General features: G+C 39.8%; 1 protein-coding gene across 11 annotated transcripts in view; it reads right to left on the bottom strand.

Annotated features, from left to right (window-relative positions):
- The window catches only part of TENM3 (teneurin transmembrane protein 3), a 1,329,889-nt gene that overhangs the window by 15,391 nt on the left and 1,293,811 nt on the right, over positions 1-20,687 (bottom strand). For all 11 annotated transcript variants that reach the window (XM_035325081.1, XM_035325082.1, XM_035325083.1 and 8 more), the window contains 3 exons: positions 19,320-20,194; positions 3,084-3,259; positions 2,111-2,346 (listed from right to left, as the gene is read on the bottom strand). In XM_035325081.1, the coding sequence (XP_035180972.1) occupies positions 2,111-2,346; positions 3,084-3,259; positions 19,320-20,194 (1,287 nt within the window). The remainder of the gene's footprint in view (positions 1-2,110; positions 2,347-3,083; positions 3,260-19,319; positions 20,195-20,687) is intronic.

The following is a 20,687-nucleotide window of genomic DNA, read 5'->3' as shown; positions in this document are numbered from 1 at the left end:
GGTGATGTGAAAACTGGGGATGTTTGCAGGACTTGGAGCTTGTCTGGAGGACACAGTGCAAAAACCCGTATTGTGAGGTCCCTCTTTGGTGTCACCTGTCCTCTCTAGGTGCACCCCCTGAGAAAGAACTCGTGTGAGTTCCTTTATTTAAGAACCTGGTAAGTGAGGGTCTGTCTTGGCCTCAGTAAACTGCCCCAAAATGGCTCTTCCCTGAAGAGGACTGCCAGCACCTCTGCCAAAGACCAGCTTACAAGACAGATGTACAGGTCCGGTGACAAAGCTAGCTTAGAGAGCACACACGGAACACATCTGAACAAAAGCTAGATTGACAGAGGCTTGTCGAGTTCAGGAATGGTGAAAACCCCAGTTACTAATTTCTTTATGAAGACTACTAGTAGTGGGTATAACTAATACAAGATAGAAACACAAGAGAGTACCACAGTGTACTTCACGTTGTTACATACTGCATATATATAATGCAGCGAAAGTGTCATATATATGAGTACATTTACTGGCAATACATTTTGTCACTGTTTTTTGTCTACATTTGTCTTCTCTGCAGCAAAATGTTACTGACATATCAGTAGATGGAAATGATGAGCTCTGTAAGTTATTCTTGTTCTTTCAGTTCTTGTTTTCTTTCGCCACCCCCCACCTACCCCTAAGCAACATTTCTGCAGCATCTTCCTAAGTAAACCAATTAAAAAAATATATCTTCCCTCTTTTAATTTGGTAGCAATTTTATTTTCTCTTGCTAGCCCACATTCTCTGCCTGCCCTACTTATCACATTTGCATATACATTTTTAATTACCACTGTTTTGTCCTCATTTATGATCTCTCACTTCCCCCCTCTCATGTTAGGTTTTCCCCTCTTTGCTGTTCCTTCTTTCAACTCTTCCAAGTCAGAGTTGCCCATGACTTTTCTTTAACCTCCCTTGCATCCGAATGACAAAAATTTGCTTTGCTTTTTAGAACTGGACTCATCAAGATTTGTTCCAATACCAAAACCAATCATGTTATCGGCATGATTATTTATCTATCTATCTATTTATTTATTTATTTTCTTAGCCTTCCTTCATGAATTACTTGGCAGGTGTATTATCCCAGCTTGCTATGTAACGAGATGTCTAGGAACCAGAACCACAGGGATAAGCTCCACAAGCATGGGTTCCTTTTGCTCTCCCTCATCCACGGTAAGATTGCTACCACAGCTAAGTACAAGTATGTTGTTCTTGAGCAGCAGCTATTGTACATAATCATTCTTCCTTCTTGGAAAAAATCAATTCTTCTTGCAGGGCAAGTGGTAGAGAGAAATAAAAGACGCATGACAGCATTCCCTCCCTCCCTCCCAAAGGAAAGTAAAAAAAAAAATTAAAATTAAAAAATGGCATGTTACCTCTCAGAAGTCAAGTGGTCTGAAATTACTTACCTTTATTTGATATACTGCCTAGGCCTTATTTTAAAGAACTGAGTTCAGTCCTAATAGTATGTCAGACCTCCGATGTGGTCTCGAAATGGTTTCCTGGCAACCCAATCTTAAATGCTTAATCTATGTTGTCTTTACCAAATAGCTGTCATAAATCATAGTTTGCTTCCTACTTACATTTCACACACTATATAGGAAGAAGAAATGCCAACAAAATGGTAAAGACATATGTTAGAGGAATATGCCATACACATTCACACAGTTACACGCTTTCTACCAGAAATAAGTATTAGTACATTTTTTATTTAAAATTTAAAGGAAAGAAAACTCTAAGACCACGCTACCTCGTGGTAGACTAATTTAAAATGATTCAAAAGCAGGTGTGTGAGTTCAGTGCTGGAAATAAAAAGTGAAGGAAAGCAGTAAAAATATTCTTTTTATCCTGAGTCATTTCAAGGCATTGCAGGCTAAAAAGAACAGTTCAGAATCTGCAGAAAAGAGCAATTAATATGGAAAAAGAGCCAATATATAAAGTAATAAAAGCAACAACTTTCAACTCTACAGTAAGCTTATCTGCGGTAAATACTCTGTGGTTGTTGGATGGCAATACCTACAAGAATGCATTTACGTTTCCTCTCACTTAATGAGAATGCAGTAGACACCACACATGCTTGCATGCTTACCCTAAGCTTTCGGCCAAACACATTGACTTTTCCCTGGGCTTGCTCTTTCCGGAATCGCCACTCCACCAAGTTCTGCCCGTTCTCCCCTGGGAGGGTCATGTTCCTTTTTGCTACTGTCGGGTTGGCAGTGCCAGCCAGGACATGCGGCTCTGTCTGGTAGTGTGAATCCAGGCCGCTGGCGTACAGGATTCTGAGCGAGCCGTCATAGCCGATCTGGTAGCTGTTTCTCAACTGATCTGAAAATGCAAAAAAAAAACCCACACAGAGAAACACACATTACGTCCGTGGGGTAAGTCTGCCTTTGTCCCCTACTCCTTAAGCAATATATGCATGTAAAATCTTGACTTCACCTACTGACCTGATGGAAATAAACACCAACGGTGAGACTGATGAAAACATCCTTGTCACATCCATGTGTATCCCATGAGAGCAAAAACAACTTTGGGATGTCACTTGAACGCCTCCGAAAAATCCCACTTATATTCTTTGTATATTGAGTATAGTCTTTGGAGTTGCACAAAACATATTCTCTGCTGTTTCATTTGGCATTTTTGGCCACATCCAAAGCATGTTGTGACTAGTGACTTTTGCAAGGATGTGGCTGCTGGGACGTCACATGCTATTATAAAGCTCGTATCTCACTTCATGCTATTTTTACACCCATTTCCCTCACAATCCATTTCACACTCTTTTTCCAGATTCCCTTTTTATGCAAAGTAGGTATTCTAACTACTTCCAATAACTGTTTGCAAAAACTATTTGGTTAGAAAACATTTAATTATACTTTAATTGTACCTCCTTCCTTCCCTGAACAGTTCTTTTTATATATGTATAAAAGCATGTGTGTAACACCTCCTCCTCCAAACACTAGGCCTCCAAGGTTTCCCTCTAAGGCATCTCATCTGAGCTGTTTGTACCAGAAGAAAAGAGTTTTCAGGTCAGTATCTGCTGAGAAATGTTTTGTATACAGTACCTTGAACCATGGTATAGAAAGAATCAATTGATGATAAGTTGGAAGTGATGCTGACATCTTCCTCTCTGCTGGACGATTCAATGTCCACCGTAATGGCCCTTTCCATTTCCCCGTGAAGGTTTGTGACAACTCCAGTAGGGAATGTAACGTTTGTTAGACGGCCCTCACTATCATAGCTAAAAAAAAAAAAAAAAAGTCCAAAAATGATACATAGCAGGAACAAATTGTTTTCATTTACAAGCAAAATGAACACAAATACCAGCTACTCATATTGTTAATGCACTCTTGCTTTTTGTGCACAGGATAGGCACAGCGAAGACTTCAAACATGCTTTGAAGTAGTCAAAAGACTGTTTAACATACAGGAGCCTCAATGGCGATAGCAAGAGCAAACAGATGGATCTTCAGCTCTGCATATGATTCTTTGAAGTGTGACCAGATCCTGCTGCACATCTAATTCACCGTTTCAAAGGGAGAGTATTTGTTGGTGCTAAATTCCGTAGCATTATGTACTCGCTCCCTGTTAGTGGAATAGATTTTTTCTGTTATTGTAGGAATCCTCAAAAATTTTCATAAAAAGGGTATCTAAACAGTCTTTCCCTTTGGCCCTTCCTATTCACTGATTATGTGGACCACCCGCTATCCTGGCCCTGAATGCTTAACATCCCTTGTATTATTAAGAGGAAGAATCTCGGGTGGTATTTATTCTACTTAAGCTGTTTGTAGCTGGAAATCATAGCAACTAGTGTGTGTAACTTGATAGCTGCCTGTGGATCACAGCCTGAGCACTGTGGCACAAGCCATGCAGGAAAAGCTTTTTTCTGGTGCCACTGAAATTTCTTTAAACCAATAGTTACATATCCGTTCAAGAGTAGGTAGGTAGATACAATGTCTATGACTGAAATAGACTTAGGACTTGTAAAACGTGCCTTTTCCTGTGCTGTGTTAGGTGTACCGCAGCTACTAATACCATTGATGAGGTATGTGCAGCTCTGTGTATGTGAAAAACCAGACAAAGTGATCCCGTCAGACGTGCAGACTATTGGCAGCAGTGCTTTTTGAGACCCCAGTAAGCATTCAGCGAATGATGGGGTACTTCCAACGTGTTTTTGAAACACAGGACCAAGACCACGGTCAAATCCAAACAGACACTGCAGTCACAGTGTACAGAGGTAAGGCACTGTGTAAGCTTCAGGTCATACAACTGCCTTTGAGATTAGCTCTTCAAATACTACAGCTTGGATTCATCAGCTCAGGTGTCCAGCTGAGGCGTGTTTTTCAGAATTAGAGCCTCCCTGTGTCTGCAACGGAGAGAACAAGTATCTGAAGGGTGATTCAGCCCACCTAAGACCTGTTTGATGTCAGGAGTTGTGCATCCCTCTACCATGACTGTACAGTAGGAAGCGGAAGGAAGCTTTATTCTCCTCAAGTACCTACAACATGATCCTGCTGATCCACAAAGCATGGGAGGCACTTCATATTGCCATTAGCATCAAAATGCTCCCTCTGGGAAAGAACCCCCAAACAACAACAACAAAACACACCACGAATATCACGGAGGCTACAGAAACTCTTTTTTAAATTGGGAGAATTAACTCCGAACAGTTTTAACCCACAATACCCTTACTTTCTCTATGCATCATGAGTGCTGCACGGATTGCTGTAACTGAAAGGATTAGGTTTAGAAATGTTTTTTTCCAGTTTGCTTACTCTGTAGATTTGACAGCTTTTTGCACACAGTCATTTTCCTCCTTTTAACACAGTTGATTTCCTTTGTTTATGAGACTTACACTTAGCAACAGGAAAAAGGAAAGAATGTTTAAAAATCAGAAGCCCTTCTGCAAGCCAGGGAAATCAAGTGGGGAAACTTATTTCTTGAAGTTAAGTATATTTCAAAAAACAGGGTTTCTTCCAGGGTGTCTCTATCCCTAGTTTTGGCTGTTTTTCCCATACGGGACTTGGCAAGCTGAGATGCTGCATTTATGCAAGAAACTGAAACAAATACACATTCCTTGTGCATAAATTTGACTGCAAGCCCATTAATGACCTTCAGTTCCATAAATTTATTTTCTTTTCATGCACAACTTCCCTTTTGAACTCCCAGGGGAACATATATTCTCCAATTACTGTCCTTTTCTATTTTTCATGTTACAGAAGAATGCTTGAAAATGGTATCAAGTTATCTTTCTGGGAGCTGCTTGTGTCCTTTGATTCCAGGAGCCAAGTGCCAGTTTTCATCTGGAACAATGCTTCCTGAAGTTACAAAAGGTAAGATCTCTCTGTAAGAACATTTAATCCATCGAATCATAACATTTACGAGAAATTAATTATGCATATTTCTGAGTACAGCACTGGAGCTGGGAAGCACTATGCATCTGTAGTTTTCAGTAGAGTGTGTGGCTTCACTACAGTATGCAGCGCTGAACATTGCTATTCTTGTTTTATGCATTCTTGCTTCCATATTATTTTTTTTAAGTCTGTGCATATAGTTCCTGAACTGGTCTCTTTTCTTTCACAAATACATAAAAAGCACGACATGAGCCTGGAATAAGCAGCTAATATTATTACAGAGGGGAAGAGTTCAAAGATCAGCAAAATTCATGCTACACATTCATGTTCTTAAAAACATGACTTTAAAGCTAAAAGAATCTTAAAAGCCATGATTGCTTGGTTCAGGCATCCTAGTGCTGGAAGAAAATGTGAATGAAATGTGAAAAGTAAGAATAGGATTTCTCATACTTTTATAGCCAGGAACAAAAAGAAAGAAAGGAAATAGGTCTTTCTACAATTTATTACATATTCCATTTTATGATGGATTGTAATGTGTGTCCTTCATTCTGTTCACAGCACATCGAATACTAAACTTACTTCTATACTTGATATCTTTTTGCCCACAATGAAAGCCTTATCAATGCTCAACATAGCAACATCACTCATACCTTTGGGCATTCCTATGCTATGTTTCTTATTACATCCAAATATCCTTGCGTTCTGCTGCCAAGGTGAATTTATTCATCCAAGATTGTCAGTTTTAGAGCGAGAGATTTCTTTTATCTGCCTTGTGTTCTAATATTGAAATTGCCCTAACAGGAACGAGATACAAAGTCTAGAGGGCAAGCACCTATATCTGGCATTTCACAGCCTCTTTGATCTTTTCATCCAAACACAAGCACAGGCACACATGTTACTGCTGAGCCCTCTAATCTGCCTCCTATACCAGGCAAAGCCGTTCAACCTCTCTCTTAAATTCCTCAAGAGCAGGTTGCACATAAACATTTCAAGAATCTAAAACAAAAACTTGCTTACTGGGCATTACCTCATGCACTTTAATCCTATAAACCCCGTTCTGGTCATTAACATAATGATCTTCATATTGGGTCAATAACTACAGAAGAGAGCAGCAGGGGCAGGACAGTTGCCACCACCACTTGCTGAATTTCCCCTTAGATCAAATTCTTTTTCTTCTTTAGGGTGATCTGCCACTGCTGGCTAGTTTTCCCCTTCTGCAGTGAGAAATTCTCAGAGATAATGATTATCAGCTTCCCAGATTCTTGACCTTTCGCTCCTCACCTGCTGGAAGTCCCTCTTCCATTGTTCATCTTCTTTAGTTTTAATTACATTCCTTCCCAGACCATTTTCTGTCCTAGTCTATGTAGGACAATTTTCACTTTGCAGTGATAACTTCCTGGCAATCCTTGTCACAGATGGAAATGCCCTACTTTCTTTATTTCTGACTTGTTTCTCATGTGAGTTGTATCGTGGTTTGGAGCACATTTAGCTCGACCCCAGCTTGCGGAGCATTATTAATATTTTATATTGGAAGTTACTTCAACATAAAATAGGGAGCTATAGAAATGAAGTGTATAGTAAAGGCTGCTGCTAAAGCCAATAGCTAAGTTATGACTGATACTGTTTTTCCACAGACCTCTGCAGCATATTCCTGTAACAAAATAAATTCCATATATATTTTTTTTCCAGCTGTTGTAAACATGTCAGGTTTAAGAGCAAGGCACACTGGTTCCTGTACATTTCAGGTAACAAGACATACAGTGCAAATGTATATTATGTATTTTTTTAAAGACTGGTTATGGATTATACTATTAGTTGGGATATTGTATTAGAGGAATGAGGCATGAATACACCTCATAATATAGAGGTATAATTTTGACAGTAGAATGAAAAGTACTGTTATATACTCACTGAGAACATCAGGCATTTCCTTTATACATCTTGAATTATCAAGAGTGGCTAGAAAATTCATGGAGCATTACCCTACTTGTTTCATGTTATTCACAGGAAGCCTCTTCTATCAACGTGCTGCTTATTGGTGGGTGAGAGCAGAAACTTCGAAGTTCACTTTCTGCAGTACAGTGTGCTGTTGGTTTAGGTGTATAATCACTGCGTTCAGATACATACTGAAAAGCCACCCTAACCTGGCAGTGAAATGTCTCACTGAGCTTGTTGTGGCTACTATGTTCACATTTACAATGAAGACTACTGTCTTCAGCACTGAAGAATGTTTGTCGTTTTGCAAATACCTTCTTTCAGCCATGTTTAGCCTCCAATAATTTACCTGAAGCTCAGTCCCTCCAAAAAGTGAACTTGCAGTTTGAAAACTGCATTAAGGAGAAGCCACCTTGATAGGGTATCCTTGCTTTGCTAAAACAGTAATAAAATAGTTATCTTGCTGATCACAAGGAATCAAACGCATAGTTTATAGAGCTTCCCTTTCGTTATCATTTTGTCACTGATACAGAACTTTCCTGTCCTCCTGTTTTAAAACTGGCAATGCCAAGTTACTGGGAGCTCTATTCTGACCATCTTCAGCTATTAAGTGGGTTTTTGGAAGAGAAGAAAAGACTCTTAAATTCAACAGTATGAGCTTGAGGTAATTTTTCCCCTTCACTCTATTTCTGAGTTGCTTTCCCAATTTTGATATGCTTTTTTGCTTTTTGTTTGTAACAAGAGTGACTGAATGATCCTGCTAGGAATGCACAAACTGAAAATAACCTACAGATGTATGGACAGACAAATGATTCTGTCTTTTTTTGGCCTTTATTCTATAGCCTTACAGATACGCATACATTATAACCTGCTATCTTAAACATAATATTAATTTAAATACTGTTTGCACGTATTCCTTTATTTGCACAGTTTGTATTAGAACTTAAAAGGTGTAGCACCTTGCTTGTGAATTCACAGTGCAAATAGATCAGGAAACACGAAATATTAAACTAGAATTTTTAAAATATAACAGGTAGATTAAAAAAAAGAACTATAAACAATGAGGTATTTGTATGTCTTATTAATATTGGCTTGTTTTACCTAGCAAGAGGGGAAGAAGGGAGCATATGTGTTGTAAATGACAATTTGATATATGTTGGTAAACTTGTACATTATGACAAAAGCTTTGATTTTATTTTTTTAAATGAAGGACTACCGTCTAATAAGGGTAACATTTATTCCTTTGTTCTTATCTGGAAAGTTGTTAAGCATGAGAAAAAAAATATCAGTATTCTTACCAGTCTTACAGAACCTTAAGTATATGAAAAAGGTCTCTTATCTTGCCTCCCCTCACTTTTCCTCTCATGCTTCTATTTCTCCACTTCTACCTCCATCTCCATCTCACTCCTGCTGTACTTATCTGACAAAATAGTAGCTGAATACGAATCACAGAAAATAGGTCCAGAAGTGATGCTTGGAAGCACTTAAGTAAACTGCAGCCTGAAATCCAATTCTGGATGGGAATTTATCTGTCACTACTTGGTTTTAAAATGGAATTTGGACAGAAAAATGCAAACTCACAGGGACTGGAAAGGCATTAAAAGTCTGTTAAGTATCAGCTGAATTTCTCTGTCTTGCTCAAACAAGCGTCAGAAAACTCAAGCCTGAATTCAAGCAACTGGCCATCTTTTCCTCTCCCTTTATCTGATGCCTGTCTTCCACCGAGAAGGGCCAGCTTCGGCTGGGATAGTCTGGTCTAACTGCACAGCTGGTTAAATAATTCAGGTAATGGTTTTTTATCTTAGCAACCTGGTCAGGATGAATGTTTCAGCCCATTTTTAATGAAGACATTTCCTCAGCTTGAAAGCGATTGACAAATTTTCTTTTCACCTTCTCCTGTTATAGCCGCAGCATTTGAGGCTTTTTTTGTGTATGTCTGTTTTGTCATAACGTTAAAAGGATAGTTTTCGGTCTTTTCTGTAAACTGGCATTCAATATACTAGACATGCGAACAATTCACCTAAATAGGCCATTCCTGACAGCTATAACTCATCTGCAAAACAACAGGCATACTCTAAACCAAAATCACTGCGGAAAATGTGTCTGTTGGAAAGGAGCTCACAGAAATGAATCAACACCTTTCCTCCCGATAGCTTGCTCCCTTCCGTGCCGAGACGTTTCTGATGCTCATTTTCCACTTCATCGCACAACAATGAAAACAAGTACGAGGAGTTCGGTGCTCGCGCTTCCCTAAGATTGACCACCTTTACAGCCTAATCCAAAATGACTTCCAGAGATGGGTATTTCGGGGGAATGGTACTTTGCGGTGAAAGAAGCAATACCTGAATTTATCATCGTTTTATCTTTACTTTTTGGCAGAAGACTGCCAAACTTTTTTACCCGTTGCTTCCATCAGAAGCAGGTGTTGCAGTCTTCCAGCGCTGTGCTGTTTGCTGTGATAAGCACCTGCCATTTACATTCTTGTAAGCACTCACAAACCATGAAGTCTGCCGTACCTCTCATTTCTGACACAAAGCGTACATGCACAAGAGTCTGGGCACGTAACTCGTGCGAACGATGCTGGTGCTTTCGGAAGAGGAGGAAAAACTGGTGTGTGTAAGGCAAAGGGGGTGCAGTGGGAGCAGCAGGATGGAGGTGCTGTGTCTTAAATTAGAGGAGTCTCCTGGGGACAAAGATGCTTCCCAGGGTTTTGGGGGTGCTCCTCAGCAGCGCTGACACTTTCCAACCAAGCACAGTAGATTCAAAGCCAATAGCATGGGGACCATCCATATGAAGATCAGCCTAAACAACAGTAGCCAGGCAGCCACAGACCTGCAGCCAGGCTTTTATCTACAAGACCGCAATGCTCATGCCTTGCTTTTCAGCTTCCCTCTAACAGGCATTCACTGCCCCGAGCCCGTGGGGCCTGGGCCCGGGTTTTTGCTGGGGTGTGCAGGGTAAGCGCCTGTCCTGCGGCAGCTCCCTGCAGGCTTTGATCTCGGGGCTCCCTGAGGCCCAAGTTTTGTTCCTCTGACACTCCTCCCCCTCTTGCCTAGCTCGTCTATTGCTGTACAAATAAACAGTGCGCCCTGCTGATATAAATACTGGAATATGGCCTTTCAAATAGAAGAGATCTTGGTGTGCATAGACTTTGTTTGACAGATTGGCCCTTGCTGTAAGGTCTGCTTATAGTATCAGGGCTGAGTGCTCAGGCCTTTCAAGAAAAAAAGGATGTAAGGCAAGAAAAAAAGGATGTAAGGCAGGTCTCTTTGGTCAGATACGCTGTTTGCAGAATAAGCTTTACTGTTGCGCCCCCCCCCCCCCCCCCCTTTTTTTTTATTTTTCACTTTAAAAGGTAAAAACTATCAGGGTGTTTTTACAGGGTTGCAAGTACAACCTGTAACTTGGACATAATAAAACTTCAATAAATTACATCATGTTTGAAAAGAAAACTTAGCAAAAGGAACACAAAATTATATGGCTGTATTATTATTATTATTTAGGATAGTGAAATGCCAAGATAATAAAAACTTCTGCTAAGTTCAGGTTCTGTGGTTAGTTTATTACAGCACCCTTACTGCCTTGGTGCACGAATCCTACCCAGCCAATGCAGGCTTCTGAAGTGACAGACTTTCTCATCTGCTGGGGGAATTGGGTAGGGCTTTCAGTGCCTAGACTTAGACTTCCTGAAAAGCTGATCTTTCTGGCCTCACTGAGGACATCCTCCTCTATCCAAATTGCCCGTTTTCATGAAGACCGTAGCAACCTGATTAGAACAGTAAGCTCAAAGTAATTCAAATCAGTAAATGGTAAATTCAGATTAATAAATTCAGCGCTGACCACCAACAGGCGTAAGCATTATGACTTTGAAAATATGGCCTCCTTTGGAAAGCAGGCCCAAAAAAACAAGTAATTACTTTGTGTTGTACCACAAATTACTGCTTCTGAGAGGTGTTGTGGCAATGGCACCTGAGGAAAAAAGGGAGGAGGAGGAGGACGAAACTGGAGGACTGATGCCATTCCAGTTTGCTCCAGGGAGGAGTTTCCTGAAGGAAACCCATGAAGGAGAAATGTGAAAGAAAAGGCAGATGGACACAGACTGTAGAAAAATTGGAAAAAATGGCTGAAGACCCAAAAATGATGGGCAACATCTGCAACATCAGAATAACACAATGGAAGACCAAAATCTTCAGGAGGATTGACCATCTTTACAACCTAATACAGAATGACTTCCAAAGACAGGCATTCTGGGGTTTTGCAGGGAACGAAGCACCAGCTGGTGAAAGAAGCAGTGCAAGGGAGGCCTGAACACGAGGACTGTGCTTGGATACTGTGGGACTGAAAACACAGCTGTTACGTGAAGTTTGGAGCTGCCCTTCAACGCTCAGTGCACCGGTGAAGTGAGTGTAAGGAGAGACAGCGAGCTTGGCTCCAGCCTCGCTGACTTGTGCTTGATATAGAAAATGAACATGGGACGAGAACACTACCATGGGGATAACTGAACAAATGGTGTTCTTAAGCTCCTGATAAAGCCAGAAGTGAAATGGATACTTTCAGAAGCCTAAACAGAGTTGATTGGATTGACAGTACAGGACATTTATGTCATTAGTAAGAAAGATGCTGTTTTTTTTGCTGAACTATCTTTACTTCTAAGTGCTTTCCAAAACCACAGAGACATCATATGCTGATTTTCTTGGCAGAAATCAAAGCACTTCTTTTTTTCTCATGCACGTAGGATGTAATAATGATATGTGTCTTCAGTGTTGCTATTTTGATATTATTACCTATTCAATGGTTTCTCAGTTCTACTTTTATTACTTAGGATTTCTTGTTCTAAGGACAAGAAATAGCAAACATTCAAAAAAAAAAAAAAAAAAAGAATGGGTAAATGTCTATCAAACTAGATCTGCTACTGATACCTGAGCAATTAGGGGACAAGCTGAAGTCCTCTGAAAAATTTTACATTGCTATTGATTATTTTTAACGTCTGCTTTGTTACTTAGTAGGATGAGTCTGAAACAGCAAGTTTGTGTGCTCCACTGATAGCATAACCCTTATCATACTATGTAACAGCATGTTGTATTATAATTATGAAATCTACTGTAAAGTTGAGTTAGTGTTCCTGCTGAGAAAACTGTGAGATCACCACCTCTGTCCTCAGCAAAATGAAGTTAGAAATTAAAAAATAAATAAATTAGCAATTAATCTAAAGAGAAACACAGACAGACAGTAAGCACAACTGTCACCAAGCTCTCCTCAGAAAATCCATGTTGCATGAATCCTCAATTCTGTGTGTGTAGTACCAGCGTTAACTAAGAGAAGGTTTAAAACACAGGATATTCTTCAGTTTGCTGTGGCCACGCACAATTGAACACATCAGCTAGGTATTTTTCTCCATGAATTCTCTCCGGGCAGAGGAAATATTTGCCTAGTTTGAATAGAGGGAAATGCTTTATTTTTTTTTTTGGCCAGCCTTGCTTCCATGAGTCTATATGAAATGGTGAGAGAAGGTTATGTCTACCAGAGTTTCAGTCTGTTCCATGTTGAGAGGAGGAGAAACACCAAATGTTGACTAACCAGCTAGTTCCTAAAAGGTGCTTTCAGACAGTAATACGTGTACTGCCTGCTGGACTCAGAGAAGCATCGTGGATAAAGAGGCACATGTGCAAGGACTAGATATTTAGAATATATCCCAAAAAAGACACTTAGGAGAAAATTAAGAATTAAGAGAACATGCATTAAGTTGCTTGAGAAAACATAATATGGGAACATTAACGTTATCACACTTGTAAGACATGATTTGCAAGCAAGGGCTCATGTGAGGATGCAAAAGTCAGTGCAGGAATGTGAAACAAAACTGATTTGATGAATATTGTTATTTCAAAGCCATTGCAGTTTGGACAGATGAAGCACAAAGAAGCAACAGTAAAAGCAAAAGGTACAGAAGGCTGTTGATGGTAAAAGGAGAAAAATATCTAAAAACCACCGTGATACCAAGGACATTCAGAGAACACTGGTTAGAGCTGTTAAAAAAACAAACAAACAAACAACAAAAGAACAAAAAACAGACTACCATTTTGTACAATTTCTAGTATTTTAAGAAAACAAAATCAAATTGGAATGAAAGCCCCAAAATTGCAAGAAAAAAAGAGTAGGCATTTTTCTGATATCCAAACCACTGAAACACAAATGTGATAGAAAAATGAACACAAGTAGAAACACAAATAAAGCCCCACAAATTTACTAGAAACAGTATACAAATATTACTGATGGAAACTGAATTGTGAACACCTTAATATACCGTAAAAGTGCAAGTGAATTGACACTATTATTGGGAGATAATTTTTACCCGATTGAAATTAAACATTTGCTTTTCTCTAAATTTAACTTTTCATTAAAGTTCCTTAGACTTTTTGCAAGCAAAATCTCAGTATTCCCAAGTCAGACTCCACAAGAAAGCCATTAAGACGAAGCAGGAGAAATACTGCAAAATATCTGTTCCCTGTTGCCAAATGCCGACAGTTACAGATGATGTGCCGGCTGCACGGGGAAACTAAACAAGTCCAAGCCAGAGGCAGGGTCTTACTCTGAATGCTGCAGTTTTAAGGCAACCACAGCAATGAATACATTGTTAATAAAAGCATCGTATGTAAAACATGATACTCTGCAGCACACAGTGGAAATACATTTCACCTGCAACTCTCTCGCCTGTAAAATTATTGTAAGGATTTCACAGGCTGCACAATTTCACCGTTTTTCTGGAAGGGCTGGAAAGCTCATTAATTTAACTGTGGGAGCAAAGTAAACTTGTAAGAGCTCTGCCTGCTAATGTCACTCTCTTTGATTTCTGTTGCATTCCCTTGGAGACAGGAATTGAGCGAGAGGGAAGAGAGAAACGAGAAGACAAATGAGCTCAGGGCATGAAGTGCCCGGAGAATCATTGGACGGACTGTCAAGAGATACAAGAGGGGATTGAGAAGAAATGCACCTCTGGGAAAGGAAAAGGTGGGGAAGCCAAACACGCCTTAGAGAAATGACAGGAGACATGGGAAGGAGCAAAGTACAAGGTAAGGAAGTAAGGAAATGCAGTTGGAGGAGGGTCTGGAGAGCCAAAAAGAGACTCTGAAGAAAGGGAGTGAAATTGCAGGGAAGAGGAGGAGGCATCTTAGTTTGGATCAGATATTGCCTGCTGACATTGCTCCCAAAAGGAGAGCGAGGCAAGAGTGGAGAAGACAGGAAAGAGATAATAATCAGTGGCTACTGGAAAGAATTCACAGCTAAGGGAGCAAAGTTATCTCAGATTAGCTAAAGGGAGAAGAGGAAGCCAAAGGCGATCGCTATGTTGTCTGCACTTCTCAGGGAAACGGGGGCATGAGGCATAAATGAAAGAAAATGTAGATGTGTGGAACTGTAGTATCTACTGCCTTTGGAAACTTACTGATCGCTTTGCCTCTTTACAAAGGTTCCTGCAGACACACCTAGGCTGGGACTGCAGAGGGATTGATCCCGGCCACCTGATGCTGGGCTGACCACAACTCGTCCTAAGCTGTCTGAGGAACAGACCACTCAGCTGCCACTTTGTATGCACACTGCGTTGTTTTTTGTTTGTTTTGTTTTGCTTTTTTTCTTTTTTTAGGTGGGCTTTTGAAGCATTTTCAGCAGACTTTGCTGGCAAGTGCTGGCACACCAGGGCGTTCATGGAGACGTGGTGTGGCAGGCTGGGGGCTCTGCCTTCCTGCACCGCTGAGCCAGTTGCACAGGGGCACCTCAGGGCTTCTTAGGAGTTTACTTCTGATTACAAGCACTTGTAATTTTCACTTTGAAAAATACAAAGAATAAAACAAATATTTTCTGTATGCCAGTCCTTCCCTCAGGCAAAGTGGAGACTAAATAAAATAAACTCTAGATTATTTAGTGTCCAGATGAAATAAAATAAAAAGTAAACTTCTTTTTGGCTCAGATATTGGTGTAACTGAGTTTGTAGGGAGGAGGGAGAACATGAAAAGATGCTACAATCTGTGCCAGGGCACTGACTGCCAATTTTGGGATGCAGTATTTTCTTCAAAGGTTCATCTTTTCACTAAAAAGTTGCTCTAAAAAAATTAACAAAAATGTAAATAGTTGTCTTAAATCTACTCCCGCATCACTGAGAACTGAATCCATGGTGCAGTTGTACAGATTTGTACAAGAGAAGAGTTAACAAAGCTATTACTGAATTGGCTCTGAAGACTGATCTTTTTATTACTAGAAATGCAGTATTTTTACTCCACTATAACTTCTGCCATTTAAACAGATGCATGACCACCAAATGGTGGAACAACTCAGCCATAATCACAGCTGAAAAATGACATTTCTATTCCATTGGAAATTCTAACAGTTAAAAAGTTTTAAGTCTGAGTTGGAAGAAAGTCTAAATTCACAATGGAATATAAACTTTATTTCCTTCCCAAAATATTTTGAGAAGCTGAGTAATAATATAGAGTAAATAAAGTAAATAAAATACATAAATAAACTCCTATATGAAAAGAAAATGTATCCAGCAATGAAACTGAAATATTTGGCTATTACCAAAATAGAACAAGGAAGTCAGAACAATTTCTTCTCCTCATTTCTTATTCCTATCCAGGCATCCTAGGGAAACCTTATAGCTTTAACACGACTTCATTTTTTTCAACAGAAAATTGTTCAGCTGAAGCATTTTTAGCCCACACGTACCTACCAACGTGAAAATGCCAAAAGCTGGGGCTGAGATACACACACACACACATACCATGTCACCCCAACACAAACCCCTATACAATATGCATGGTTTCCACTTTGGCAACAGATGCAGAAGCCTCTGGAAATCCAGCTGAAGTCAGATTTACTATTACAAATCACCACCATTGAAAAGCAAAGTCAAAGCAATGTTTGCTGATCCCAGAATAAAAGATGCAGAATGGTCTCATTTTTATCTGCTTTTTCTTCAAAAGGGAAGTACACAGACACAAATTTAGTGTATGGGGATTTTATGTCCAAAAACAGTAAGCAGCTCTGATGCCCAGTGGATGTCTTTAAGAATGCTGTTTTGGCAAGAAAAATAACTTGGTGTTTTTTTTGCTCATTCCCTGTAGCTTTACATAATCAGCACAATTTTTTATTTTTGGTATTAACTTGTACAGAGCATCATAGAAAACATGACTGCAAGGGACCTTGAGAGGTCAGATGGTCCAGCCCCTACCCCAAGGCAGGATCTGTTCTTCCCAAGTTAGTCCTCAAAGATGTCTCATCTGTTCTTAAAGACAGCCTGCGAAGGGTATGGGGTCACTGTTGTCTGTCTGCTTCAGGGCTCCAAAATCTTCACAGTGAAGTTTTTCCAAATGTCTAATCTCAATCTTCCTTGTTGCAATTAAACAGATTACTTCTTCACCATGGATACAGGGAGGAGATTAATATCTTTGCTTCTGCAAAAGCCTAATACACTGGCAGATTTGGGGTGAATGAAATTGCTTTGCTCTCTCCATAATTATTTCAGCTTGGGACTTCTAACAAGACATTGGTCTGAGACAATTGTTTAGGAAGCACATAAACAGCAGCTTGAAAATAATACTAATACTTTCTGAGGGGAATAGCCTGCCCTTTGGGTTCTGTGTAAGCCAGCTGGACATACCTAACACAGACCAGAAAGCCTGTACGAAAGCAGACCAGATGTGAAAGAGGGCTATTTACAAATTCAGTAAATAACTATCTATTTCATGACACACAGTAGCCTAAATTCTTCCTATGAGGAAAAATACAGGCCTTTAAAATGCTTACTGCTGAACACAGTATCTGCTTTTTTCTTGTGATCTCGCATATGCCATGACGATACATTCAGGAGCCATCAGCTGCTTCTGCAGTGCACCACGGTAGGCACACAAAAACTACACACATCGTGGTGAGAAATTACTGCCCTGATTAAAACTCTGGGCCCTCAATTATTCAGTATGAATGCCAGCATGATTTGAAGTGCCTGCTGTACCCAACAGATGCCTTAATTTCAGTAAGGGACTTCGCTATCCCCCAAATTGACTGCCTTACTCAAATCACATGCTGGAAACAAGTGGGTTTAGTGTGTCACAGTTAAATACTGGATTTACTCTCTGTGGAAATAGATGAGTATTTACAGCCCATCTGAAGCTGTGCTTTGGTCTCAGCATATAGGACACAGCTAACTCGCGGGACTGAGAACACATGCCCTCCTGACTGAACAGTGTCTCATTCCTCTGTGCATCCTCGCTGTGCTTGTGTCCTCTTGGCAGGACCTAAAAAGATGCGCAGCGATGCACAAATGCACAATTAAATATTACAGACGTGCGCTAATGCTTTGGTAACGTGCCCACTCCGAAAGCCCTGCCAACTTGCAGCTTATTGTAAGAATACCTTAAAATTGGCAGCAGCGCCATTCCACCTGCTGTCTTTCTTAGGAATCAGCACTTCTAGCCATGTCTCCACTTCAGGACACAATATGCAGTGAAGCAGCACCTGCTGCTCTCGTGTCTCTGATGGGCAAATGTAAAGGTTGGAGAGTAGATACAGGTGCTCATAGCCTTCCTGTGTACTGCCTCAGCCAAATGTGCACTGACATAAATGTGAAGTTATCTCAGAACACAGATGTTTGGCTTTGCTGCCACTGCCTGACACCAGCACTTTATTTTCTTTATCATGTGTGTTGAATTGAAAGCTTTTTTCAGGCCCTGACCTTGGCAGCAGTTGCTACTGCATTTCATCTAAAAGATAGGAGAAAAGAAGGAAAAAAAAAAGAAGAAGAATGACTTACTGGATTTTCATGATGCCCTTTGTAATCCTGAATATTTCAACTGAGGGCCCTCTAATGCTTTTACTTATCGTACTAACTTTACATCTTCCACTCCTTCACAGACACATTTTTACCCAACCATGGCATCTGTCTTTCAAGTGATTTAAGAACACACATTATTTTCCAATTGACTGAGATAACTGAAAAAAATCAGTGTTAATTTTACATCAATCTTTATTAAAATAAATTGTGTTTTAAGCTGTATTTTTGAAATGTTTTGCTTGGCGTATCAGTCTGTAGTCCAGTTCATTAGGGGATGAAATTGCCTTTAAAGGCACTATCTGAACTGTCAGGTTCTACTAGTTTATCTATAAATTGTCATGACCTTCCTCATTCGATATAATTGAGGGTTCTGTAAAACTTTTTGCTAATCTGGCTGTTATGAACAGGCATTGATGATTTAATGACTTACACAGGGTAAAACGATTAACTTAAAAGATTTTTCAGAGGTTGGTAAAATTAAAAGTCTAGTATCTCTCACTGTTGTGTTTGCATGTGTGTATACCACACATTGCTGGTGGTCTCTGTTTTCAGTTTATTCCTACAAGAATGGTATTTCTCCCAAGATCTTGCTTTTTCTTCTCAGATTCCTCCGCCCAGGGTCCACCTGTGTGAAAGTTTGTCATGTCATCCAGGAGATGGTCCTGGATATTTGCCATTCAGGGAAACACAAGGTTTCACCACTTCAAAAAAAAATAAATAAAAAAATCCACCCAGCCTTTTCTGGGTAAAAGACAGTGCAGGCATGTAATAAGAAAAGATATTAAAAAATAAAGGAAAAAAATGTTTAGCAGTGAAGCACACTTCTTGTCAGTATTTGCTGCAGAACAATGTCAATCTAATGAGCAAAAAGGATAAAAAATCTAGTTTCTCATGCAAATATACAAAATTGTAGTTGTCTGAGTTACAACTTTGTTGACAAGAGTGAGATGTTGTCTCACAATTATTTTAACGTATAAAACAGAAATTGAAAATAATGAATTTAAGATTATGCATACCCAATGCTTAGAATAAATAAGATAGATGTGGACAGCCTGGAAAACAAAAACATCTTTCAGTGTTTTTTGATATCAAGTGTCATCTTCACATTTACTTACCAGTCTCCAGCAATATTTCAAGTGGTGCTGTATAGCTCAATAGAACAATACAGCACCTAGCTTTATTTTATGTACTTACTCAAAAAAAGTGGTCCATCCAGTCTCATCACTTTTAGTTGCCAGAAGTCCACTGTTGCCATGGTAGGTAAATAAAACAAGCTCTTGTCCTTGTGCAGTCATGCTTTTCAAACATCCATTAGTGCCTATCGTCAACCAGATGACTTGGTTATCAGGAGAGACCACTCTTACTGGCATCCGGTTGGGGTCCCGTCTGATACGAAGAGTATTCCCATTGCTGTCCGTGACTGCGGTAATATCATTATCATTACTGTAGCTAAAATTGTACAGGTAGTCTCCAGTGACTAAACTCACAGTGTACTGGTGAGTACCATTGACATCAAAGATATAAAGCTCTTGATCAGTTGGAGAAGCAACTTCATAAAAGTTCATTGAGTTCAATAAGGGTTTGTTCTTTGACACAGCCCGTATCCTAATGTTTCCCAGATCAGCAATATACAGCGTGCCATCTGGAGACACAGCTAAAGAGGAAGGGGCATTGAGTTTGGCATCTTTAGCATAGCCATCTCCATTCTGGTAACAGTCACAGTTGACATCATTTTTGCAATCACACTCTGAAGGAATTCCAGCAACTAATGAGATCTCTCCATCGGTTGTAACCTGTCTTATCCTATTAATCTTTTTTTCATCAGTTTCTGTAATGTAAAGTACCCCACTGTAAGACACTGCAATGGCAGTTGCTGACTCTAATGTGGTCTGTACAGCATGCTTGCCCACCGTGTACTCCACTCCGGGAACTTGGCAATGCATTGGCCTCCCTGCAGCAATGCGAACCTGACGGTTTTCAGTGATCTGCAAAACTACGTTGTTATCCAGAACATAAATGGAGTTATCCATTGGGTTGATAGCTAAATCTGTAGGCCATTCCAGACGAACCTTAACAAAGAGAAGTGGTTTACTACACAGTTAACTAGTGCACCTTAAATGAAATGAATGAATTCACCTTCTGTTTTAGATAACGCTGTAAGGATACTTTTCATCTGCTGTAGCCAATCAAGACAAAAAGACTTGTGCAAAAAGAAATGCAGCAAATGAAAGATTTCAGGGAGGCAAGGGGACAGGTTTCCAGATGACTACTTCATTGAAAAAACAGCAGCCTTGGAAGTATAATACAGGTCAAATTTCCCCTCCAATAAGGGCTATACTTGTTTTTATCACCAATGCATAAATAAAAATAGAGACAGCTATCAGTCTAGTGTGCATGGACAGTAGACATTTTTTTTTATTTTTGCACCCGCAAAAATAACTTACTACATTCCAGACTGAAACACTGGACTGTACTCCATTTCTAACCACAGCATTAATGACATCTCCTCTTACCTACACAAACTTGTTGAGATTTTAAAAAAAAAAAAAAGCTCTGTTATAT

This window comes from Oxyura jamaicensis, chromosome 4 (genome assembly GCF_011077185.1).
Source record: "Oxyura jamaicensis isolate SHBP4307 breed ruddy duck chromosome 4, BPBGC_Ojam_1.0, whole genome shotgun sequence".
NCBI lineage: Eukaryota > Metazoa > Chordata > Aves > Anseriformes > Anatidae > Oxyura > Oxyura jamaicensis.
Note: the sequence above shows the minus strand (reverse complement) of the source record. Positions and strands in the feature narration are given on the sequence as shown.